The following is a 26,539-nucleotide window of genomic DNA, read 5'->3' as shown; positions in this document are numbered from 1 at the left end:
TTCCACATAAAACAATTAGAAAGCATACAACACTATATTTTAAAAGTAATAACTGTGGAGTATTGGGCTGACTCATACTGGCTCTAATGAGATAACCGTTAAGATTTTCAGGAGTTTTTGCAAGCCATTGTTAGCATGAAATTGGCCATCGTGGGAGTATTTACACCACAGAAATTAACAAACACTATAAATCTGGGCTTTTTTCTTTCCAGTTTACCAGCACACCACTAACTAATTTCAAAAATAAGTAGCAAGATATATCACAGGAGCTATTAAATAAAATGATTGATTACATGAGTCAACATACAGAAGTATGCCTTACACAGTTTTATCCAGAAATTTATCTTCTATATGCAATATTTGACCAAAGGGGCTCATATACTCCTTCAACCATTTCCTATCCCCAACAAAAAGAACACGAGGACTCTAGCAAACACATTGACATTTTCAGCAGCATTTCAATCAAGAAATTTTATGCAAGATATCTCTTTACATTGCCACAAACGGAAAGGTTCAACTCACCTACAAATCTGGAAAAACTGATTACATCATTTTATGCTCAACAAAATCAAATAAGACTTAGGTGAATGAGCACAGTTTTATTGCTAAAGACAAGAGCCTAATCGAGAGGTGCTTTGCATTTCAGAGGTCACTAAATCTGCAATTTGTAGAGTTTGATAGTGTTCCAGGAGGGCCTACATCAAAACTCCACTGCCAAGGCAGGCTTCTAGCAATGACAACCAGATAAAATGTTTCTGCAACTCACTTATCAAGTCTTTGTACTGGGAAAGCAAGTTAAACAAATCATAGGATATTGTGGTTTGCTTGCCATTTTGCTACAATTCACAAGCAATAGAGCTCTACCTCTTGACCCATTTGACTTTCTCACTGTCCATCAAAAAGATTTGTAAGAATCTACAGAATTGCAACTCCATAAGGACACTCATCACACTCAAGACAACCAACTAAAACTAAGATTTTTGCATCTCAGCAAGATTTTTAGCAAAGAAGTTAATAAAATTTAAACAGGAACAACTTCTCCAAACAAAATAACTGAAAGCAGCACAAATAACCAGACAAATAAAGAAAAAAATAAACTGTGTAGCTTCCCATCACTGAAAACTGCATCTCTGTCATTTAAGAGTGAGAAAATTTAAGACCAGACACCTTAACTCTTAATAGGTGCAATGATTTTCCTGTAGATATTAAAGGCAAATAAATCTATATCAAATACTTCAGCCCAAAATAAATTTTATGAGATTTAAAAAAAAAAAAAAAAGGATGAGACTTGGGGCTAGAAAGCTTGAGGTCAAATTCTTAATTCTACCCCTTACAAGATGCATGACCCTGGCGAATTCAATTTTCTTTTTGCAATTATCACCATGAAGTCAAATGCTGTGACTGCTTCCTGAAGTGGATGATCTAAGTTTACTGGTCTGGAAATGTATTTACCTGGAGCCACGGGATTATAGAAATGACCACATGAGGTCTAGTCAACTCTCCTATTTTACATTCAGGACACTGAGGTTATAAAAGGAGGCAAAGCTCATCAGTAAACTCACATCCAAGGACTCAAAAAGAAGATGCCAGGATGTCACAGGAATTCCCATAGAATTGTAGCTGTTGGGGCGCCTGGGTGGCTCAGTGGGTTAAAGCCTCTGCCTTCGGCTCAGGTCATGATCCCGGGGTCCTGGGATGGAGCCCCGCATCAGGCTCTCTGCTCGGCAGGGAGCCTGCTTCCCCCTCTCTCTCTGCCTGTCTCTCTGTCTACTTGTGATCTCTCTCTGTCAAATAAATAAATAAAATCTTAAAAAAAAAAAAAAAAAAGAATTGTAGCTGTTCCTTTCCTTGGGCCCTTGTGTTGCTACCTTGCACCAGAATTTCTTTCATCATGTTTGATCACTCCCTTTAGACTCATATAAGATGCCTCCATGTATCCCTTCCTCTCACAAGTTGTACGGTGATGCCATATCTACAGTAAACACTTCAATACTTGCCAAATGAATGAGATTATACATCCGTTAATGGAAACAAAATACATTGGTCCAATTCCTTGACATACAACCTTTAAAAAAAAATCCATGTGTAAGGATCATAACCTCTTTTGGATAATAACTGAAAGTAGTTTATGCCAAAAGAGGTTCAAAAGCATGCTTTACATATTTTGGCTTTTTTTAAAAATTCAGAACGCTCAGTGTGGATGATCATGCTGACAATGTTAGTTTTGTTTTGTTTTTGTCAAATAAATGCTTTTGCAGTATGCTACAAAATTGCATTGAAAGAAAATTTCCTAGGGAGACAGGAAAAAAAGAAAAACCTTTTGAAGAGACTTGAAGAAAGACCAATACAGAAGAGTAATTGACATAAGGGTCAATTATTTTCCAAACCTTTATAAGAAAATTCTTTGCCAACGAAAATTAGACCATGAGTCTCTGCTGCTTGCCACTTTATAGAGGGTGATTGAACTAATATTATATAAATGATTTTATATTACATTCTTCATTCTTTTTATTTGTATCCAAACCTGCCAGATCTTAGCAATTATGCTAAATATTGATTTACAATTTCTCTCAGCTTATTCCAACGAAGCAGACAGATGAGAACCATAATATTATTTTATTTATAGCCTTAATATGATGGTTTGAAGTGACTAGTAAAAACAAAACTAGTCTCCAACTGTGCTGACTACTGGCGAGATAGTTTTGCAGTGTTCACAGATGAGGCAACAGGAAACTAGTGCATGGGAAGTCAGTAGGCCTGGGACTCCCTAAGGTAGACAGTTCCCAAAAGAAGAGGTTTGAGCCTCTAAGCTCTTCTCTGGAGGCTTAAGAATTTCAATTCTTTGGAGAGAAAAAAATAAATTGTGAACACTTAAAGAAATATGCATTAATAGAAAAATAGCATGCAAACCAAGGGAGATAAGGATGGTGTTTGGAGAAAAGGTGACAGGAGGGGAAGCTCTAGAAACCAATAATTTTCATCACTAGTATTTGTAGATCATTAACATTTTTGTAGTGCACACAGTAAACACTCTACTAACATGAGCTATGTATTTTAATTCTCAAAACGACCCTGTAAAGTACTATTATCCACCCTCTTCACGGAAGAGTAAACTAAAATAATAGAGTGCTTAGATGAGCAGCTCATAACTAGTTAAAGGCAGATCCACCATTCGAATCAGGGACTGTTCTGCTTGAACCACTAAGCTGAACTGTGTTCTTCAAGGTCCAGTCAACAGTCCTGAAGGGCTCAGCCTAAAGAGAAAGCATATGTTGGACGGATAAGTGCGTGGTTGACCTGTGAAAGATGCTAAGAAGGCAGGAGCATCCTAAAGGATGAGGGAAAGTACAGGGAGAACAGTTTGGCTTAATAAAAGGAACAGTTGTTTACAAGTCAAAGGAGTGGACTGTAAGATGGTATGCCCAACGGGTCTGGGACTGGCCAGTTTTCTAGTAGCCATGGAGGGTTTTAAGCAGGGAAACAGCATGACTAAATTATTCTACCACCAGTATCCTTGAGGAGGCAGAGTATGGTAGCTGAGAGTTTCACTTCTCAAGTCCAATTTCCTCAGTTTGAAACTTAACTATCTAACCATATCAGCTACTGAGTAGACTAGCAATGAGGGGCAAGGTACTTAACTTCCCCGTGCCTTCTATTTTCCTCTGAAAATGGAAATAATAAGAGTGCTGTTTTTGAAAATCATTGAGAGCATTAAATGAGTCAATACTAAAAACCTAGCAAATTGCTTATCATATACTAAATGCTCGGTGGATTTTGGAAGTTACCATTGAGTTGATGTACTTTAAGAATTAGATGTTAAAGATTTAAAGATGTGTTAACTAACATTTCATAAAACATACATATATGAAACCTTCACACTGTGCACCTTAAACCTATATAATGTTGTCAATTACATCTCCATAAAGCTGGAAAAATTAAACAAGAAAAAAACAAAAAAGACTTAAGCAACATATGCTTTGCATGAAGATCAAAATAGACACACAATAGCTGTCACTCACTGAGTCTCTAATATGTGCCAATATTCCTGCAAGGAAGGTATTTATTAGCCCAATTTTTGAAAAAGGAAAGTGAGGCACAGGGAAATTAACTTTCCTAAGTCCCCATAAGGCACAACTGAGATTCAAACCTATGTCTATCTGACCCCAACAATATTCTTCTTCCTACTGTAGCATGTTCATCTCATATTTTTTTAATGAAACATTGATTTTCCCTGTGGAATATCATTCCTTTTCACTTAGAAGGACACAAAAAAATAAGATGACTTTCAGACAGTTCCAATCTTTCTGAGACTTCAAGTCCTTGTTTGTGGCTCCCTTTGAAATGCTCTAACCTTCCGTCCACACTCCCCCAACAGTTTCTACCTTTCCTTGGACCTTGTCTCCCAACTTGCTTCTTGACCTCCCCTGCTGCCTGAAATAGGTCTTTGGGATCTGGTTCCTTCCCCATGCTCTTGCATTTGGTCCTGAAACTTCAGACTTTCCCTTTTCTTCTTCTGTGGGCTAATCTCTTCACCAAGGACTGGAACTTCAATACCCCTCTACATAGAATGCAGCCTCAGGTCAGCCTCATTCACTCCCTAAGCCCATTTCTTATTCTGAAAGATTCCTGCCTGGACAAAGCTCTAAGTGTCAAGTTCGACTGAGAGGAAAGCAAAATTTGTAGGAAAGAAAAATTTAACAGTGATAACCTTATATAAATCCCCACAAATTATGGTGAAAGAGCCATTTGCTGGTAGTTTGAGAGATTCCAAGCTACTGATTTCAAGGGGATTGCTTATGTCAGCAATTACTGAGCCAAGTGCAGGGTATAATCCTGAAGTACATGGAGGACCAAAATATGTAGAGAGGTATGGTCTCTACCCTCAAGATCTTTGTAGTTACAGGGAAATATAAAGACGACTGGAATGCTACGAGGGAATGCCCTTCCTTACTTGTTGGTGTAACTTTAAAAATAGTACTGTCTTAGAAACAGCCTTTCAAACAATATAGCTTTGTCAGTATAGCTTTAAAAGTAGGATAGACATAGGAAAATGGAGAAAAAATAAAATGACAAAAAAACCCTACTATGATTATCAATGGAAGGCTGTCAAGCAGTTTTTCTTTTTTCTTTTCTTTTTTGCTCAAAGTAGAAATTTTTCAAAATACAGATAAGTATAAGGAAGAAAATAAAAACAACTTGTATCCCTAGTACCCGGAGACTCATTGAGATCTCCTCCAAGTCTATTATTCTAATTTACAGCAGATTATTTTTATTTGAATCTAAACAACAGAAACAATATTATTGTAAACATCTTGGAGCAAGCTATGAAGAAAGACAACTTCTTAATATGAGAGCCACATAATATTCACAAATATAAAATATTACAATCCATGGCATATAGAGAATGTCAGATTAACTGCTACCATAAAACACTATGATTCAATTCAATTTAAAATCCTTAGTTTTTAATGCTGTTTCATAACTACTATGTGCAATTTATATTGTCTGTTTAGTTCCCTGCTGTTTTTCCCTTGTTTCAATATTTTGCCCTAAGAATTTTCATTAATTTATAAATGTTTATTACTATTATAAGAAAATAATAACAGTCACAGAAAAATGGATCACCAGCTTAAAATGTTCAATTTGCTAGCCCAACTAGTGTAAGATGCTGAGAGGTGGGGAGTAATTTGATTACGAATCAGACTAAAAAGAAAAGTTCAATACTTAACCAGTAGAGATCATTGACTTATTAGCTTAATTACTTCTCCTCACTAGTGCTTTAATCATATTTTCTGTTTGCTTTGAGTTTTATCTCCCTTTTCAACTTTTGGCTTCCAATCTCCACTCTTCATGAGCCTCGTTTTATTAAATCATTTATTTCCAATGACTATATTTCTCATAAAGGCCATCTTTAGCTTTTGCAGGACCACATAATAAAAGAGCATCAGCAGTGACAAACAGGTTGTATTAGTGCTGGAGAGCTGCCATAATGAAGTATCACAGACTATGGGGCTTAAACAACAGTTTATTGTCCACAGTTCTGGAGACTAGATGTCCAAGATCAAGGTCTCAACAGGGTTGGTCTCTTCTGAAAGCAATGAGGGAAAATCTGTTCCAGGCCTATCTCTTGAGCTTGCAGATGGCCATTTTTCCTCTCTATCTTCACATGGTCTTCTTTCTGTGTGTATGCCTATGTCCTAACATCCCCTTCTTATAACGACACCAGTCATATTAGATGAATGACCCCATTGACCTCATTTAACCATAATTACCTCTTAAGGATCATATCTTAAAATACAGTCACATCTGAGGTGCTGGGAGTTAGCACAGCAAATATGAATTTGCGTGTGGTTACAATTCAGCCCAAAACACAAGCACAGTGAAAAAGATGACCAACTGAACGATGTAACATGGATTTAGATAGAAACAAGGAATGTATTTCTTGAGTACAAAGAAACCCACACTTTGATTTCAAATTATCTGTGTCGGCAAACAGAAAAGGGTCATTGATGATCCATCCAAAAGGGGGACAGATACCTTCTCTATCTCACCACATCCATGGAGGTAGTTTGGATGGATGTGGAGAGGATAATGAAGCTCTCCAAAGAGATCCCCCAGAGCCCTGGGCAGAAGAAGAAATTACAACTCTCAGTCATCTGCCCATAGACCAAAAAAAGAGTTAACCATATGAAAGAAACCAGTAAACAAGAAGAGCAAGTGTCAGAAGAGACCCTAAAGAGAATGAGAAGCCATTAAGAAAGTCTGACCCATACATCCACACTTTGAAATGTTCTTCACTTCTAAAGTATGTGTCTTGTGGCTCACTATAAAAGCAATGCTTTGACAAAGACTCTCAAGAAAACTCATCCTAATATTGACAGAATCTCGGTAAGACATGATTTTTCAAGCTGCATCTACTGAACTTGTAACATCTTTTTCTCTTTTCTCTGGAAAAGACATTAATCCAGAAATGCAAACTCTCAGGTGAATTACTTTAATCCAAATATATTTTCTAATATAACAACCTGCAGCAATGCTGTTGTCAATGAAGGATGCATTCCCTAATTGGAATTCCTGGAAGAAGACAGTTATGTAGAGCTTCTAGTTAGTAAAAAAAAAAAAAAAAAAAGGCTTCTGATCGGTTAGAAACCAGAGGTATAGTGGAATCCTACCTAACATTTGGGTTGTAGTTAGCACAAGATGCAAATGTATTATATTGTCAAAAATATTCTTAAAAATCATGAGCTTAATCCATAAAGTATGATACTCATGGTTTTGTGTATGCCGCACCACTCAGTAATTCTTTGTATGCATAAGTTTCAGAACCATGGAGGTAGGCCAAAGCAAGAAACTAAAGAAAAATCAAAATGCAGTGTCTATACACTCAAATAAGTCACATTAGAGGGCATTGCCCAAATCTTACTCAGTGTGACCAGGACCAGCAATTGATCATTCAAACCAAAAATTAATTTAATAAGGTAACTATATATAAATACATTAACCTTAAATAGTTTATCTGAAAGCATAAAAGTCTATCAGTTCACTATATTTATTTGTGTTTGAGGTGCCAAGGGTTTTCCTTTGACTGTGACTCAACTGATGGTCCTCTTCCCTTATCCTTTCGAAAAATATAAATCATATTTATAATATATCACTTGGGACTTCAAGTTTAGGGAAAGGTGACAAAGATGTTTGCAGATCTATATGAATTTTGAATCCTAGATATTTTTTTCCTCTTTTACAAATTTTACCACCACTTAATTTAATAGTTTACTTTAAACCCATGGACATTTATGGAATCATTCCAAGTCTACACTATTTTCAACTATTTGTGGGGGGAACTGAGTAAATCATTGGCAGGAAAGATCCAATAATTCAATCTGCATACTACTCTCGGTTTGTGCAAAAATTATTAAAGTTAAAAAGATTATTTCAGTACTATCTTCCAGAATCTGAAATTTTCATTGAAAATGATATCTCTGGAGGGGCGCCTGGGTGGCTCAGTGGGTTAAGCCTCTGCCTTCGGCTCAGGTCATGATCTCAGGGTCCTGGGATTGAGCCCTGCATCAGGCTCTCCGCTCAGCGGGGAGCCTGTTTCCCCCCAACCCACCCCGCCTGCCTCTCTGCCTACTTGTGATCTCTCTCTGTCAAATAAATAAAATCTTTAAAAAAGAAACTGACCTTAAAAAAAAAAAAGAAAAGAAAAGGATATCTCTGGAAACTTAGAGTCTTGAAAATATATAAACACCCAGGCCCAGATTATTTGAGGCTGATTTTAGGTTTGAAAATTGGGTCACAGAAGTTTTATTTTCTCACCTCCCTGAAAAACTTTTATAGTTACCAATAATCAAAGTAAGTTGGGGAAGTCTCCGCTTTTCACAGTTAGAGAGACCTTTCTTCAGCAAAGATTGCGAGAAAGGATGTGGGATGCTACAGAAGATTGCATCTGACAGTACCCCGTTCTCTATACAAGGAGTGTACATACTGGGATACGCACATTCCTTGGATACCTAGAGACTTTCCTAATGGAACCCGGGCAAGGGTAGTTTTAGGGGAATTAATTTCTAGACCCTCAAGTTTCTTCAGTGCTAGCCTAAAACTGATCTGACTGAAAATGCTCTTCCACATCAGAATGATCTGCATCCCCCTTCCCTTTTATAATCATCTTTCCATTTTTACAAAAGAAGGGCACACCTCTCACCACCCAGTGTCTTATCAGGGTGCACTGAATTTAGGAGGATACCTGGAAAATAAAAGGGGCAACCTAAATTGCACAGATGTTAACACAGTGCCTTCATGACTGGGCAACACATATGATCTCAAGTAAAGTCCAACCCTTTGCTTTCAACACAATTGAAGGATCTCATTGAAAGATCCCTGAAAACACTTTTTGGCGACAGATCACTATGTGATTTTTGGCCTATAACTCTGAAGGAATTCAAAGAGCCGAGTGATGTACAAATAAATCCCTTCCAATTCCATCTATGTATGTGCACAGGTTTGTTAAGCAAAGGGGTAAGAGAAGAGATCCCATCTATAACAAAAAGAGCAGACTCTCTAATAGATGATCAGAGAAGTCAAGACAAATGAACACACTCAATTTACCTCCTTTAATCAGAAACAATTTATTTCTGAAGTTAAATGGTTAATATGTAACAAGAGGGTGAGTAGAAACTACCCAATTTGAATTCAAATATTTAATGACTTTAAGTCTGATTTCCTGTGTGACAGAGATAATTTTGGTAGTAGGAGTGAGTGGTGAGCAACGAAGAGACTAGAAAGTTGCTACAGCCATACAAAGCAGTACACTTTGGTAAGAAGGCAGAGACAGCACAATTTTAAATCTAGTCAGCATTCATCACCACACATAGGTACAAATTGTGTGTGTGTATAAGAATGTTTAAGATCTACTCTTTTAGCAACTTTCAAATTTAAAAAAAAAGAGTATTATTAGCTGTAATGATTTATTTATCGACTGGAAGATTGTACCTTTTGACTCCCGTCACTCATATCATCACCACCCTCCCTCCACCCCTTCCCTGTCTCTGTATCTATTAGTTCATTTGTTATTGCTGCTTTAGACTTCATATAGAAGTGAGATCATATAAGTATTTGTGTTGGTCATTTTGTGGGACATACAAATATTGAATTATTATATCATACACCTGAAACTAATGTTATGTGTTAATTATATCACAATTTTTAAAAGTACCCTGTTGAACCAACCAAACAAAAAAAGGCAGAGACAAACTGCAATGGGCATTCCAATTGTAAATGACATGGTGGGCTTATAATTTTTTGTCACTTTTGGATATATACATCCACTATCTAAAAATTGACAATTTCATTCCCAACAGTTTTCACCCTGCCTTTGATGAAGAAGGACTGAGTTACCAGCGAGTACTAGGGATGTGTTAATTCTTTCTATACCATACTTCTGTATACAATGGTCCCCAACTTACAATGGTTTGGCTTATAACTTTTTGACTACAATTGTACAAAAGCAATAAGCACCCAGGAGAAACCATTCTGAATTCTGATCTTTTCCTAGGCCAGTGATATGTGGTATGATGCACTCTGGTGATGCTGGGCAGTGGCAGCTCCCAGTCAGCCATACAGTCACAAGGATACACAACTGATACCCTTAAACCATTCCGTATGTACCCGGACAGCTATTCTGTTTTTCACCTTCAGTAGAGCATTCAATAGATTGCATGAGATATTTACCACTTTATTATACAATAGGTTTCGTGTGAGATGATTTTGCCCCAATATGTAAGCTAATGTAAGTGTTCTGAGTACATTCAAGGTAGGCAAGGCTAAGCTACGATGTTCAGCAGGTTTGGTGAATAAAGTGCGTTTTGGACTTATATTACAAGGGGTTTATTGGATCATAACCCCGTCATAAGTGGAAGGAGATCTGTACTCCGTCAGTACAGAAACACTTGTTTACATTAAAAAGATATATATTAATAAGTCTAAATTTTAAAAAAAAAGTGTGTCTAAACCTTGGAGCAATCTTTCCAAGCATACATCTTCTGCATTTTCATCTTGTCATAAACCATAATGCTCCCCATTCTTCCAATTCCTCAAAGCAAATTTACAGAGGAGTGTGACTATCTCTACTTAGAGCCAGGCTTATCTTTCACACAGGGAATCAACTTCACATGGATTCAGAGACGATCCTTTGAAGGAGTTAGAAGAGCCGTATCATTTTATCCTCATGCATGACTGAGGGGTATAAAATCCCCATGCCACCTCCAGGACTAGTGCGCAACCCACAAACACACGCGCACACACACCAATAGCAACCCAGGGTGAGATTTAGTGAACTAGAGGGACTATGAGCTGAAATTTTCCACTCTGAAACAACTGCATGAGAGATGGCAGTGCCAGGAGCTGTGTTTTATAGTTGACTTCGCCCAAATTACAATGCAGCTCAGATTCAAAGTCTCTATTATAATCTTTGGCAGAAGTTTTTAAGACCACTTTTGTTTACTCCAAACTCTTTCTGAACCAAGTCAGCACAGGCCCTTCGCAATTTTTACATCAAGTGTTTCAAGCCGTAATTAAGTAAGCAGTGGCACTCAAAGGAAGCACCAAGAGAAAGCATCAGGGCGTCACTTACTGATGGGTGGAATTTTAGGGATTTGAAATTTCTGTTTTATTGTACCACTGCACTTCATTACCATTTATCCTTAAAATGTAATAAGTACAAACTGCTTCAGCAATGATGGAAAAGCTTTCTCAGCTTTAATGAAACCTTTTATTTGCTACTGAAGCTTTTATTATTTCCAAATGGTGGCATAGTCAAGAAAAAGAATCACTACTTATATTGACGAAAAACTTCAGCAATTTGAATAATTTTTTTCGTGGATGAATTTTAAGGCATTTAGAGTTGTTATTCTTATGTTTATTGTTTTCATTTACTTTTGATGAACTAAAAACAAAAAAATACACATATACCCACTATTACAAAATAATTTTCTAATTATATATCAAAATGCCAGATAGTTATGTACAGGAATCACTTGTCAGATGTTGGTCTGATCTGGATAGGAATTTCTATGCATCTAGGGCTCCAATACATTTCAGCTACTGGTCATGAGATGCAATGCTGTGTAATTGTTCAGTGCACAGGCAATGAAACTGGATGGCCTGGTTTTATCTTTCCAGCCCTGACACCTGCCTACCTGTGAGACCTTTCAAAATTTTCAGACCTCAGTTTCCTTCCCTGTGAGAATGAGGGTGACTAGAATCTGCCTCATGAAATGGGTGGGGAAATTAAATGAGGTATTTCATGTAAAACATTATTCTATAGCATGGCACATGGCAAACACTTGTTCAGCTTATGGTAACAAATGTTCAGCTCTAATACACTTTTCCTTTGTGAATACATCCACCTCTAGACTGGAGGCAGTGTCAGAACACACCATTCATTCAACAAACATTAACTGAGCTTTACTTTATGCAGAACATTGTCCTAGGTGAAGGGGGCACAAAGATTAATAAGACACGGTGCCTACTCTCCAGGAGCTTACAATTTTAGTGCAAAATTAGTGCTGCCATCTTAGTATCTTTCTTGAAGAGTACCATGAAGCATACTCTTTCCCTAGATCATAAATTTTCCTTTTTCCCAATGTGCTTGGAACTAATGGAGCTTCAGAAAAATTTCACTTCAGTTTCTGAAATCTTAATCATGCACAATTTAATAAGCAGCTACAGGTTTTTCCACATTTTAAAATGGATGATTAAATGGTCTAATAAGATTCTAACTTAGCCAAAAACTTGAAAAACATAGGAAGACAACCATGACTGACACATTCATTTTCCCGTATGTGGACATACTGCAAACAGCAGCTGCAGAAAAATAGTGCCATTTACATCCCACATGACCCACGGCTAACTAAAATTGCACAGGAGTTCGGCCTCAAAGTGGTAAAGGACCTAAACTAAATTCAATTTGAGATAAAATGGGAAGAAGCTTGTTTAGTCGTAGCTACACTGCTTTCCAAAAAGAGTTCTGAAATTGACTTCCAACATGGCACCTTGTATACCTCCAGTTTTTAAAACATTTTGTTTATGTCATTACACTTAGAGAATTCATTAAAAAATAAAAATCTTTAAGTTCAACTATCAATCCTAAACACAACGACTAATGTGGTCTTTTAGACATCACAAACCCCAAATGATCTTAAATATGTTGTCCTCTACTAATTTGCTGCTCTTGAAAATGTGCAATAAATCCAATTAAAAAGGAAAACATTTTCAAATTAGTTGCAAGATCAACTAGGATATTATCTGCTTACTAGATGTATCATAATAAAAAACCATCTAATATGCATTACATTGTTTAATTCGGGAGGAAATTGGATATTCTCCCTTCCAACAAAAGGACAGAGACTTTTTTTTTTTAAACAACATCCAATAATGACTGTGTTAACTTTGTAGAATAGATTGAATAATTGCCAAATACATCTTCTGAGGAGTCACCCTGCCCAAAGCAACAGGAGATCATGTGTAAACATAGGAGGGCACAATTCCTTCCTTCTCTCCTTCCTCTCCAGTATCACACCACCTTCCCTGGTCAAAATACTTTTAAACATCCCCCATGACCCTGAAATAAGGGGCACCCTTCACAGTAAAACCTCCCTCGCCATTAAATCAACTCACACCTCATTTCTCTGCAAGAGGCCACAGTGAAAATTTCTCTCTCAGTCCCAAATCTCCAAACGAATGCATATTTTGGTGACCTCTACTTTTGCATTCAAACGCACATGTCCCACACCACAGGATCTTTTTGATCCCAGCTAACGTCCCTGCTTAATGTATGCGTTTTTCACATCCATTTTTTAATCCTTCCAGAGTGAAAATTTCAAAGAGGCGAACGTCGGTGAAAGAAGCGAGGAAAGGGAGGGAGGAGATGGGAAACCTGGGATTTCTGCCATCTTCAGTGCAACCCAGAATTCCTATTATTTGTTTCTTCTTCCCCAGCCCTCCCTCTCGCTTCCCCTCTAGCCCCTTTCTCCGCTGCAGGAGGGAGGAGGAGGGGCCGCTGGCTGAAGCCGCCACCAGCCGCGGGGTGGAAAAGCTCCAGTTGTCACTTACCCAGCCGGGTGAGAATGGCTCATTTTTGCAAGATCCCTTTTGGACCCCGCGGCAGGTGCGGAGGTTGGGTGCGCGGGGCCCCGTGCGCACTGGCGCAGCGACACTTGCGGTCGCCGGGTGACTCCGCACTGCGGCCGCCCGTGCTCCGGGCACCTGAGCTGGGCCGCCGCTTCCCCAGAGCTGCCCCGTAGCCTCCCGGGCCCCCACCCGCTGGCGGTATCCACAGCCTCGCGGTTGCTAAGGGAGGAGGGAAGGCGAGCGCGGAGGTTCGGGAGAGCCCCAAGCGCTGCTGGAACCGAGCCTGGGGAAGCTGGAAGTGAAGCTCAGCTTCCAGCCCCGTTTTCTGGGTCCTAATGTGGGAGGAAACCCAGGCCCCTGCTCTGTTGCCCTGGGCGCGTTCCCCAGGCACCTGTAATCTGAAACACGCGCGCGCGCGCACACACACACACACACACACACACACACACACGCACACCTATTTAGGCTGGTGTGCTTCCTGCTAGGCCTTGGGGAAGCAAGGGCTGGGTGGTGGCTGCAGGTTAGGTAATCAAAGTCCAGAGCTGCCACTGTGATGCATGGGTTTCCAGTTGTAAAACAGTCCTTGGATTCCAAGTTCAAGAGAAAGAAATAGGTTTTTCTCAATCTGTTCTGGGTTTTGATTTTGATTCAGATCTCGAAAGCATGGCAATAACTTCATTTCCTCTTCGGAAAAATCGCCATCCTTGCTCCCACTGAGGTCCCCACTCCCAGCAGGCAGTGCCCATAGTTCTGAAGTCCAGAAGGTGGGATGGTGCAGTTTCTCAGGGAAGGATGCTAGAATGGAACCTGTATTCGAATCCAGCACAGAGAAGGCAGGCCTTCCGTGAAAAAGCCTAGATTCACATGACAGGGCCTGGGTGTGGAGGAAGCCTAAAGCACTGAACTTAGATGACACTATTCCGAGTCCTGTTTTGCTTTGTCAGGTTGTTTTTTGTAGGACTTGATCTCTGGCCTCAGGCTCCTCGTGTGTAAGGGACAGGTTGGACACATCTGTGGTGACTGAGCCCTCCATGGATCTCCCCTCTAGCTCAGACACACTTACAGGGAGACTGGACATAGTTCACTAACAGCATTCTGCTCTCCCACACATCATAAAGACCCACTGAGTATGTCAGAGTCAGTTTCCTTCACCTGATATTCAAGGTCCCTCATAACTGAACCCCTGCATCCCTCCTCAGGCCCACTGTAACCATTTTCTCCCCCTCTGCTATCCTAAACTAGCAAAACCAGATCTCACACTATCTGTGAATGGAACATTCTTCTTCCCTTGACCACTTGACAAACTTCTATGCATCTTTCAACCTTAGCTTGCCCACCTCCTTCTTGGATATCCCCAGGTGTGCTGATGTCTCCCACATCGGGGCCGCATTCTACGCACCTCTGTTTTATACCCACACTCTGCATGACTGCACTTGCTGGCAGATGGTTGCCTTTTCTACTTGAATGTGAGCTCCTCTGTTTTGTGTGGTACATGGATTTTATTTCTTGGTCTTCTCAGAAGCAAACAGCAATTCAACAAACATTTGGTGCATAAATGAAGGGAACAGATTTCTTTAATATCTTGTCAGAATGGTAGTATTTTTATAGGCCGCTTACTCAATACACTCCTCAGCACTTAATGGGAACTTACTAACTGTTCATTATCTCATTTAATCCTCCTCTCTACTCTGTGAGGAGGGTTTTCTCCTCCACTTCACAGCTATCCAAACTAAGACACAGAGGAGTTAATTATTTTGCTTGAACTCTACTTTAGCTCCTAAGTGGAAAAAAACAGGATTCAAATCCAAATCTGTCTGATTCCAAAGCCCACAAGTGGTGTTTTGTTTTGTTTTGTTTTGTTTTGTTTTGTTTTAACAATGACAACATTCCTTCCCCCATGATTCCTGTGAGTTGCCACAGGCGTCAAATTTCCTCCACGATCAGAACTTTCTGACCTGAAAGATCAGAACCATCCCAGCAGGGGGAAAATAGAGTTCTAGTTCAACAGCCAAGATCCTGAGACTGAGGGTTCAAGGCTGTTTTGGGGAACCAAGGTTAGAGAAAGAGAAAAGCAGAGGTTGTCCAAGAAAAAAGGTAGGAGATGTGAAAGTCATCTTATGCTTCAACAAGGAATTTCTATAGGTCCCTAATCACTGTGCAGCCACAACTGGGACTTGAGCCAGATCTGCCCCCACAGATGTCTACTCCCACTGCCTGTGGCTCCCGTTGGATGGTGTCCTTCGTGCTCCCTGTTGCTACATTTCACCTGGATAAAAATTGGCCAGGAGGGAGGGGGTACTAGAGAAAGACATTATAATTTGCCCAAGTGCTGCCAACCCCTAAGGATGGTGTAAATAAGATAATCTTATACAGGTACTAGTTGGTACGTATTAATTCATTTGTGCAAATAGAAAGTGGTATTCGCTCACTGGCGGAATGAGAAAGGAAATTAAAATACACTATGTAGATACTCAGGATTTTGTAGAAAAGAATCCCTGGCACTCGGCAGATAGCAAGGTACTCTCGGCAGCATGTATTAATTCATAGATGGGGTTTGAGTTCTCCACCCCTGTGAGCTGCACAATTTCACATCCCTGATGAAAACTGCAAGGAAGCTACTAATTTTCACTTCAGAAAACGCTCACTGTGAAAATGTATTGGGAATTTAGCCAGAAAGAATTTTTATGTTAATTTCTAGTATGGAGATAGGGAAAGGGGAAAAAAAGGGGAAAAAAAAAAATCTAAACTGTTTCAGAGACCAAATAGTCACCGGAGACATTTTCATTTTCTCGCAGGAAAACAAGTCCCCAGATGTCCCCAGTAGTACCATACATTTATAAAAAGATTTTTGTTTTGTAGAAAGACCTCTGGAGCTGGGGCTTGGGGGAAGGAGACAAGCAGAACTCCACTTTGGTTGAAGAGGAGCTTGACTTAGAAATCACAGATCTAAACTACCAGTGATCATCTCCTAGGTCAGAGGTGGGAGATCTATGACTCAAGGGCCAAAACCAGCCCCTGCCTGTTTCTGTACAGTCCACAAGGTGAGAGAAGAGTTGCTTTATTTGTAAATGGGTTGGAAAAAATCAAAAGAATAATAATGTTCTGTGATACATGAAGATTACATGAAATTCACATTTCCATAACCTTAAATAAAGTCTTACTGGAACACAGCCACACCGATTTGTTTATGAATCATCTATGACGACCTCTTTGGTGCTCCAGAGGCAGGACTGAGTCGTTACAACATGAACTCATGGCCCACAACAAGGAAAATATTTACTCTCTGGCCCATTACAGCAAAAGTTTACACTGTTACTGCCATCAGAAAGGTAATTGACCTTTACGGACTCTGAGAACAGATACCACATCTTTCACCATTTTATCTCGAGCACCTATCACAGTGCCTCTCACAGAGTAGGTGCTCAATAAGCAAAGAAGGTATCGACAAATGGTCGGGAGGAACACACCTTCCCATGGGTTTATCTTTCTCCCACAAATAAAGGTGAAGTCATCCAGACTTCCTCCCAGATGTAATAAACATGCATGACGATCTGATGCCTTTCTTTTATCTACCCGTAGAAAACCACAGTAAGTAAGGTAAGCATTTCATCAGGTCACAATTGTGCAGATGGTTAGGTTTATAAGAGAGCACCCTGATACCTCACATCCTCCAACATTAGCTTAGGTCACTCAAAGCTATAGCACTGAGAAGCTGGAGAATGAAAAGCACCTGTATAAGGCTTTAACGTCAAACCTGAATTGTTTTCCAGCCTTCCCTAATAAGCTTCCCTAATTAGTTTAATTCCAGTGAGACACTTAGTGAAGCATGGCGTTAGGGATAGGAAAGGCTGAGAGGGCATGTACGACAAATAGAGTGACAGACTTAAGAGGATATCCCTAATTCAGAGTTCTGAGTAACCTAGACAGACAAGATGTCTCCAGATCCTTCCATCCCTATTTGTGAGTTGGATTGAGTCTGCAGACAGATCAGTTGAATTGCAGTCAATGAACTTACTTAGTGACCATGGGAAACCAGTGGTATTTACTACACCTGAGGTCTCAAAGATGGCCAGAACACCTGTCTGCCCTCAAGCTTGAAGGCTACTGGCTCGACAAACATGTGGGCAAAGAATGACAAGTGCTAAGTCCTATGATGGAAGTATGCAGAAGGTGCGGTAACGGGGCTTTCTGACTAACGCCCCTGTCCTATCTTCGTCCCCCACCACTTCCAGCCATGTTCCCACTCTTTGTGATGGTGAATATCACTTCTCACAAATCACATTCTTATTCTCTCTAGTCTTGACATCCTGATCCTTCCTCACCACCCTCTCCCAGGTATTCTATACCAGGAAAGGGAAAAGATTGGCCTTGATAGGGGAGAAGAGAAGGAAAAGAGAGAAACATAAAGGCTATTGGGGAGGCATAACCATGAAGAAATCTGCAAGAAAAATAAAGCATATTCCTTATATTTATTGTTTTCAAGTAATTATATTACTGATAAATACATTCTCCATCCCTAGCCCAAAAAAAAGTTTCTCTAGGGAAGTCAGAGGAAAAACTCAGGAAGGAGACAGTTCTTACCGTAAGCTTTAAAAGCTGTGTAGGAGTTGGTCAGGTGGATGGGGCCTGGGGAGAAGAAGCACGTCTTCCCCAAGCTAACACCTCCCCACTTACGCTTCTCAAGCCAACCATGGACTCAGTATCTACAGACCCTTTCTCCTTTCTGTAGCCCAAACATTAATGGAGGCTGTGATTTGGAATAGAAAAAAGGAAGAGGATAAAAAGGAGAAAAGGTAGGAAGGTAATGGCTCTGTCAAGGAAATGGGGTTTGAAGAGGGTTCAAGTGTGTCAAGCCACAGCTGTGGGGGTCACCTCCCCTTCTGATGTATATTGTCTGTGGGGATCATGCCACATATTCTTATACACAGTATTGCCTGCATGTGTGTCTTATTCTCCTCCACTCCCAAACTAAGTTCCTGCTCTCTCCCTTAGTGCCAAATTGCCATGAATTTCAGAATATTTAATGCACATTTGTTGAATAAATGATATAAGAAGTGTAAGCCATATTTTCCTGGGCACTCCAGTTGGAGAAAAATACATGAAGAAGATGACATAATAGGAGTCATAAGTAATGATTTCCCTGGCTTTAGCCTAATCCATGCATGAATGAATGTGTTAGATGTTAAGGAGCTCTCCGTATCTATGTCCACCATTAGCCAAAAGTGCACTTGAAACCGCAGGCATGAAGAGCCATCACAGTGGCCTGATGCAATGGAAGACGAGGTTTGCTTACTGGATCCGGTGTTTTAAGCAGCTACAGATGGTGCCATCACTGTTCACCAAGAGAACAGAGAGCATACTTGGAGGACACAGAACTTGACTTCAGCTCCACTTGTCCTAAGATCAGAGAGTATCCATTGACTTTACCATTATCAGGCTCTACGCTCAGTGCTGCACTCATTGAATCCTCACAACTATAAGGCAGGTGTTATTTTAATCCCTGTTTTCCAGATGAGAAAGCTGAGGCTCAGAGAAGTTACATACCAGCTGGCAAGTGTCCCAGCTGAGATTTAAATCCCATTCTCTGTGACTCCAGAACCTGTACTCTTAAACACTTTGCTCAATTCCTTCCCACGTCCCAGAGGCAAGGAAGCATGACCACACAATGGGGAGGGTAATAACGGTAAGGTCACTGATCCCAAAGGAAAATTGTTCTCAGTTGTACCAACTGTTCTCCTCCCAACTTTCTCTAAGAACAGTAGCTCGGTAATGTGACTGGAGAAAAGAAACTGAAGAGCAGGAATTTCATTTATTACTGCACATCTGTTTTCCGACAGAGCAAATGGAACATCCCACATCCTCGAGCCCTTAAGAGCACCCATCTCTAAAAAACTTTACAGCTTCATTTGGTTTAAATGACAATGGACTTGGCTTTTCTGCAGAAGCAGGAGAGCTTCTTCCAGAGGTCTTCCAGAATGCCAGCATCACAAACTACTGATGAATTATTTTTTCCTCTTTTCTACAGCTAGACTCCTTGCACTGGGTCATATAAACAAAACTGCACTTCTTAAACTCGGGTTAGAAGTACATTCATGGCTTTGAGCAGAAGACTGGGATTCTTCCCATGGACGGCAGGTGATAGTCAAACTCATAGAACAAATGATCTAATTATAGTAACTCTTTTAAAATAAAAACACAGCTTTATTTCTTACAAATTCATACAGTAACCCAGATTAAGAAAGTGCTACCTGATAGGATCCTGAAGAAATATTGACTAAAGATTTTTTTTGGTAATTAATATATTTGTTTCATGTAAAGAAGCACCCCTAAAAGAGGTTGAGTATGCCTTCTCCAATGATTGCTCAAGCCAACAGTTTCTCCCTAAGAGCACAGAAGTAAAAAAAAAAAAAAAAAAAAAATGTTCCATCATTGTTGGAGAGATCACAAATTCTGAATTAATGAGACTTTTCCTATTGTGACGAAGGAAAGGGAAGTATGGTGAAGCATCAAAGAACAGGCAAACAGGAAAACCATCCTGGAGTGGGAGCTGGAGACAAAGAGTATTCACCAGTCAACTGACCGAAAACCCAATGCAGTGAAAATACAGCTCCCGAGCTGTATAAGTGCATTTGGAAGGAAAAACTTGGCGATACCTTGGGATATGTACAGTTTAGTAACACAGCCCCCATAGCTGACTCAAGATTAGAATTATGGGATTCCTCCCTTCTTCCAAGTGTGCTTTTAAAAAAAATAAATAAGTTTTTCACTCATTCAATAAAGGTGACTTCAGATTCCACATTTTGGTTGAGGAGGAGAGATTGTGACTGCAGGGGTGACTGTCTGCACATGTGCAGGAGTGTCTCCACAGGGAGCTTTTATCCCTGAGCTAAACGGTCAGTCGGGCTCGGATGTGGGGGGCGTGGTGGGGGGAATGCTCTTTGGAGCCCAAGTCCCACCTCACTGGAAACAGAAGCACAAAACTGGCCTTGTCCCTTTTTTGTGCCTTGTAGTCACACACAGCAACTGAGGCTATTTCCTCAGCAGTAAGCCAAAGGGTGAGGGGAGGGGCGGCAAAGTTGAGTAACACTGGGTCCGCCATGATGTAGAGAAGCGTTAGCCAGCAGGGACAGAAAGACAAGAGGAGAAAATGCAACTTTACTGACTTAAAAGGCAAATAAATGACAAAGAAAGAGGCAAAGTCTTAAATGGGTACTTAAATGGATAACAGTTCCAGTTATCCATAACCACAAAAAGTAGGAAACCCATAAATCCCCTTCATTTTGATTGGCATCATGTCTTTGTTCTCGGACTTGAGTCGTCACACCTAGGTGACCATTATAAATTGTGAGCATTTTCTTTAGATGCACCAGTACGGCCATGTTATAAAGAGCAGGTTTAAGAAGAGGTAAGAGGTTCCAGCTCCCCTATTTTGTTCATATTGAAATGGGGAATCTGGGTTTGAATTGAATTCTGTCACTGCAGAAGGTGTTCCTGTTCACCAATGTCTGGTTCTCATCCACGTCAGGATACCGAACAGGCTGGCATGTCTCCATCATCTTGAAGTTAGGCAGGACCATAAGACCTGATCTAGCTCATGAAATGTGAGTGGAAAATAATGTGTCCCTCCTGGGTAGAATATTTTAAGAGCTTGTACTGAATTCTCTCTCTTTCTTCCCCTGGGCCCAGCAACCAGCAAACTTCCAGATGGAGACCATTTCCTCAGCCTGTCCTCCCAACTGAAAAGAGCATGGAGCAGAGCCCCTCCAGTCCCCCCAAACCCCAGATGGACAGGAACACAGATGAGCAACAAACCTTTGCTATTTAAAGCCACCAAGATCTGTGGGTCGTTGGCTATCACACCAGAGCTCGCCTATAGCGATTAATAAGCTATATAATAGTTATGTGACTTTGGGAAAGCTACTGATAGGTGCTTATCCCTGTTTTCTTATCAGAAAATGAGGGAGGCCTGGTATAGAGTAAGCACTGAGAATATGGTAACTTGTTCACCTTCATAATAAACTACACTTTAAGAACGACCTATACCAAGCCAGTCACTATCTTCTCTACACATACGTCCTCTCTCATCCTCAAACCAATCTTATAAGTTAGGTGTTATTGATCTTTTTATACATGGCGAAACCAAACCTCAAAGAGGTTTACTAGCTCAATGAACGTCAACCAACTTGTAACTGGAACCACATCTTTCTGATCCAGAGCTCTTGCTTCCTCCCCTAAAAGTAGTTATTTCACTTCTCATAACTGAAAACTTATTAGTATATTAGTAATTAAGATAAACGTCTTAAAGAAACAAATAAGTAATAAATCAATTAGAGTATAAATCATCATTTTCTTCAATACACATAACATCTTTCCTACTAAATGATTTGGTTTGAATGATCCTGGCTAAAGCCATACCTGGCAATTCCTATTTGGGATTCCCAACTCCTAAGGGTTTATTAAGGTAATAATATGGGTTTGCAAGCTATTCTCAGGATTTCCACAGGTCTAAAAGAAATAATATATTTACAGCAGGCAGAATGACCAAAGCTAATTAAAAGTAAGTTTTCCTTTTTTTTTTCTTTTTTATCAGAATTTATAATGGGTCATTTCATTCTGATACATTTGTACATTGGTACAATCTACAGTATGCTTTGGTCCATTTATGATGATTTATAAGGATACTATTGATGCTTATGAATCAATGAGAAAAAAAAAAAGAAAGAATTAGAAAATGTTATGGTGTTAAGCCATAAACTCAAAGCTTTGGATAATCTGGGAAAATAATTTCAAAAAAATATTTTTGTATCTATGACATTAATAAACTGCATTTTATATAGATTTGTGACTCTGTTTCAATAAATATTTCTACCAGTACAAAGTTAAAAAAAAAAAAGTGTACAAGGAACTCTTGGTTATATAAACGTTGTTAACACTGCTATATCTCAAATCTCGAATTTTGGCCAGGACAAGCCTAAACTAACCTTCTTCTCTCTCTTTGCAACTTAGCTCCTAATAAGCCAGGTTATCTGCTACAGTCCAGAGAGGTTCTGGGAAGCAGCACAGCAGAAACACAGATGACTTTTTCATGAACTCAATAAAAGGAAGAGCTGATGAATGAAATAAAAGTAACTGAACCAAAGCAACCTTGTCACTTTGGGGGACAGAGCACCCTTGAATTTTGGGGAGGATACATCTCTGAGGGTTGGCAAGGGATTTTAGTAAAAAACATGGGTCAAAATTAATGAGAAACCAGCAAAAACCATTCTGTGGGCATTCCTCCCTCTACCTCCCCCTCCTGGACATGAACCAGTCATTTTCAGTCTAAATTAAAGGCACTCAGTTGTCCACAGAGCAAGCACAGTGGTCAATGGTGTTTCAAAGAGAACTTTTGTTCAGATTTCTGGAGGACACATCAAAGAAAATAAGAAGCCCTTAGAGTTACAGCAGTAATGACAATTTTAAAAGTTACTAGATACATGCCATGTGCCAGGCTCTGTGCTAAAATAATGTAAAAGTCATGTCTCATCTTATACTCAAGTACTATTATTTCCCCCTTTTTCCAGAGAAAATTTCTTAAGCAAAGGATTGAAGTAATTTGCCTAGAGTTACCTGCTGGTTAAGTGGTGACGCCTCCTTAGCAATGGCTCTCAGCCCCTGTGTTATACTGTCCCCTGCAGGGTGTCTGGGAATGATACAAATTGAGGGTGTCATCATGAAAGCAGAAGGGAACCATTTAAGGAGTCCTTCTGAAGCGCTAACAACACATTCACATTACTTCACTAAATTCTCATAATTCTGAGGGTGGGGAAGGTGAGGAGGTACCGGTATTCTCATGGCACAGACGAGAAAATCAAGGCTCAAAGAAGATTAATGGGTTCACCAACCTAGAAGACAAAAATATAAGCCAAGGCATTCTAAATCCACATTGAATGATCTGCCTCTGTAGCAAGCTGGTTCTGATTTAACCTCAAAAAATCATTTGCACATCTAAAATATCAAGATATCTAACTGAATTACAGTCTGGATGAAAAATACCTGGATGGTTGCTTGGAAATTCAGTATAAGGCAATTTCGAGATCAATGTGATCTCCAAACTAAAAAGATCAATGTGATACTGGTTTACATTCTCTGATGTGCAAGTTCTTCTCTATTTTGCTTTGATAGGATCACATCTGGAACACTGCGTTTCCATGAGTCATAACTCAAGGTAGATATCGTTCACTGCATTTTTCCAAATTCAGAAGTGAGGTCAAAGCTCTCTAAGGTGTGCTCTAGAAGCCTTTCTCATCTGGTTTAAGGTAAGGGGAAAGCATTCTCTCTTACCCATGACAGGTGGGTGTGGGAACAGGGAGAAAGCAACACACTTACCAATGAAATCCTCAGCACCGGCTTCTTCCTTCTTGCAATGAATTTTCCTTCTCACACCCTGGTAGTAAGTGATGGGCTAACACATATGTGTGTGTCCAGCACTTCTCTCTGGGAAGCGTGAAGGACTGTCATGCAGAGTCGCACAGGGTCATGCAAGACTCCAGGCCATACTGCTCATGTAGACCATGATGTGAATGGTGCCCCCTGCAGTTGTGTAGCTTGGGAGCCCTACTGACACCTACTATTTTAGTCTCTGCCTATGGAACCTCTGCTGAAACTAAGATAGAAAAAGTCTGTTTCACTTACTCCCGGACATTACAGTCAATGTTTCAAAATAAAAGAGTTACACTTAAAAATGCAATTATCGGGGCACCTGGGTGGCTCAGTCGTTAAGCAGCAGCCTTCGGCTCAGGTCATGATCCCAGGGTTCTGGGATCGAGCTCCACATCGGGCTCCCAGCTCAGCAGGGAGCTTGCTTCTCCCTCTCCCACTCCCCTTGCTTGTGTTCCCTCTCTCACTGTGTCTCTCTGTCAAATAAATAAATAAAATCTTTTTAAAAAGGCAATTATCAGGAAACAACAGGTGTTGGTAAGGATGTGGAAAAAGGGGAACCCTCTTCCACTTCTAGTGGGAAGGCACACTAGTGGAGCCACAAGGGGAAAATAGTAGGTTTTCCAGAGGTTCTTCAAAAAGCTGAAAAGAGAGCTACCCTACAAGCCAGCAATTGCACTACTAGGAATTTATCCAAAAGATACAAAAATACTGATTCAAAGGGGCACATGCACCCGATGTTTACAGCAGCATTATCAACAATACCCAAATTATGGAAAGAGCCCAAGTGTCCCTCAACTGATGAGTGGATAAAGAAGGTGGTATATATACATACACAATGGAATTTTACTTGACCATCAGGAAGAATAAAATATTGCCATTTGCAACAACGTGGATGGAGGTAGAGAGTATTATGCTGAGTGAAATAAGTCAGTCACAGAAAGACATACCGCATGATTTCACTCATATGTGCAATTTAAGAAATAAAACAGATGAACACAGGGGAAAGAAAAGAACAAGAAAGGGAGGCAAACCATAAGAGAGACTTTTAACTAGAGAGAACAAACTGAGGGTCACTGGAGGGGAGATGGGCATGGGGAATGGGCTAAATGGGTGACGGGGTCGTAAGGAGGGCACTTGTGATGAGCATCAGGTGTTGTATGGTGTATGTAAGTGATGAATCACTAAATTCTACTCCTGAAATTAATAGTATGACACTAGATGTTAACTAACTAGAATTTAAATAAAAACTTGAAACATTAAAAAAAAAGAGAGAGATAACATAGTTGCAGAAGGTAAAAAAATAAAATAAAAATGCAATTTTCAAGTACAAGTTTCTTAAAAAAGGGAATACACTGGAAGTCATTTTATAGAAGAAACCATTGAAATAACTAAATTAAGCATAATACAAATATGGAGAGTATCAGCGCCATCAAATGTTTAAAGGGTTTGATGCAGAAGAGAGAAGAGACTGAGAAGTTTCATGGTAGATAATTAGGAGAAATTATAAGATGATTTTTGGCTCAGTAAAAGAAAGAACTTTCTAGAAACAAGCAACAATTAGAGACTCTATGGCAACAACCCTATGAGTAAGGGCACACTTCACACCCATATTATAGAGAATGTGTCCAAAAATAGAATGGATTATGTTTGATGTTAGACAGTTCCTTATCCTAGAAATGATCAAAAGAGGAATCAAATGTTTTAGAGATCTTCACAAAGAGTTATATTGAGCTAAATGGATTACAAGGCTTCTTCTAGGATAGAGACTGTGACAATTTGCTATGAACCTCCATCAGCCCTGGAAGAAGGAAACCTCTTTACCTTCCCTCTAAAGGAGGCTGAGGCCTTTTATAAGGTGCTTGATCCAAACTTTACATGTGAAAATTTCAAAGCTCTTATCATTATCAGGTCTTGCGTAGCTAAGCAAATAGCCCCACAGAGTATATGGTACAGTAAAGGACCTGTTTTATTTTTTATTCCTTCATGACCCAATTTTAAAAGGAGTTTGAAGGGTACCTGGGTGGCTCAGTCAGTTAAGCGTCTGCCTTCAGCTCAGGTGATGATCCCAGGGTCCTGGGATTGAGTCCCGCATCGGGCTACCTGCCTAGCGGGGAGTCTGCTTCTCCCTCTGCCTCTCCTCCTGCTCGTGCTCTCTCTCTCTCTCTCTCTCTCTCTCTCTCTCTCAAATAAATAAATAAAATCTTAAAAAAAAGAATAAATAAATAAAAAGGGAGTGAGAACAGAAATCAAAAACCTAACACTGCTCTGTGTATTAACGAGTTCTGCCAACTCCACTGTGAGAGAGATGTTCCATCTAGAGTGCTTCATTCAACCTTATGGTTTTAAACCGGGAGTCAAAAACTTAAAAGGAGAAAGAAAAATGTAAGACGCTAGGGAGTGACAGGCCCATGCAGATGAGACTGCATGGTGAGTCTAATAATCCAGTAGTCCAGTCTCACAAGGCAGCAGCTCGCAGGCTCAGCTTCTCGTT

The 26,539-nt window shown here is 39.9% G+C and overlaps 1 protein-coding gene across 1 annotated transcript in view; it reads right to left on the bottom strand.

The window, feature by feature from the left end:
* ERICH3 (glutamate rich 3) overlaps positions 1-15,051 on the bottom strand; it is a gene marked incomplete at its 5' end in the record, with an annotated part of 95,903 nt that extends 80,852 nt beyond the window's left edge. Inside the window, 5 exon segments of the mRNA XM_080801687.1 lie at positions 13,609-13,798; positions 13,801-13,858; positions 13,860-13,931; positions 13,933-13,958; positions 14,964-15,051. Coding sequence (XP_080657813.1) covers positions 13,609-13,798; positions 13,801-13,858; positions 13,860-13,931; positions 13,933-13,958; positions 14,964-15,051 — 434 coding nt within the window.
* Positions 15,052-26,539: the final 11,488 nt, after the last annotated feature.

The sequence above is a fragment of the Martes martes genome (genome assembly GCF_963455335.1).
Source record: "Martes martes genome assembly, chromosome: 4".
NCBI classification, from domain to species: Eukaryota; Metazoa; Chordata; class Mammalia; order Carnivora; family Mustelidae; genus Martes; species Martes martes.
This window is presented reverse-complemented; position numbering and strand designations above follow the sequence as displayed.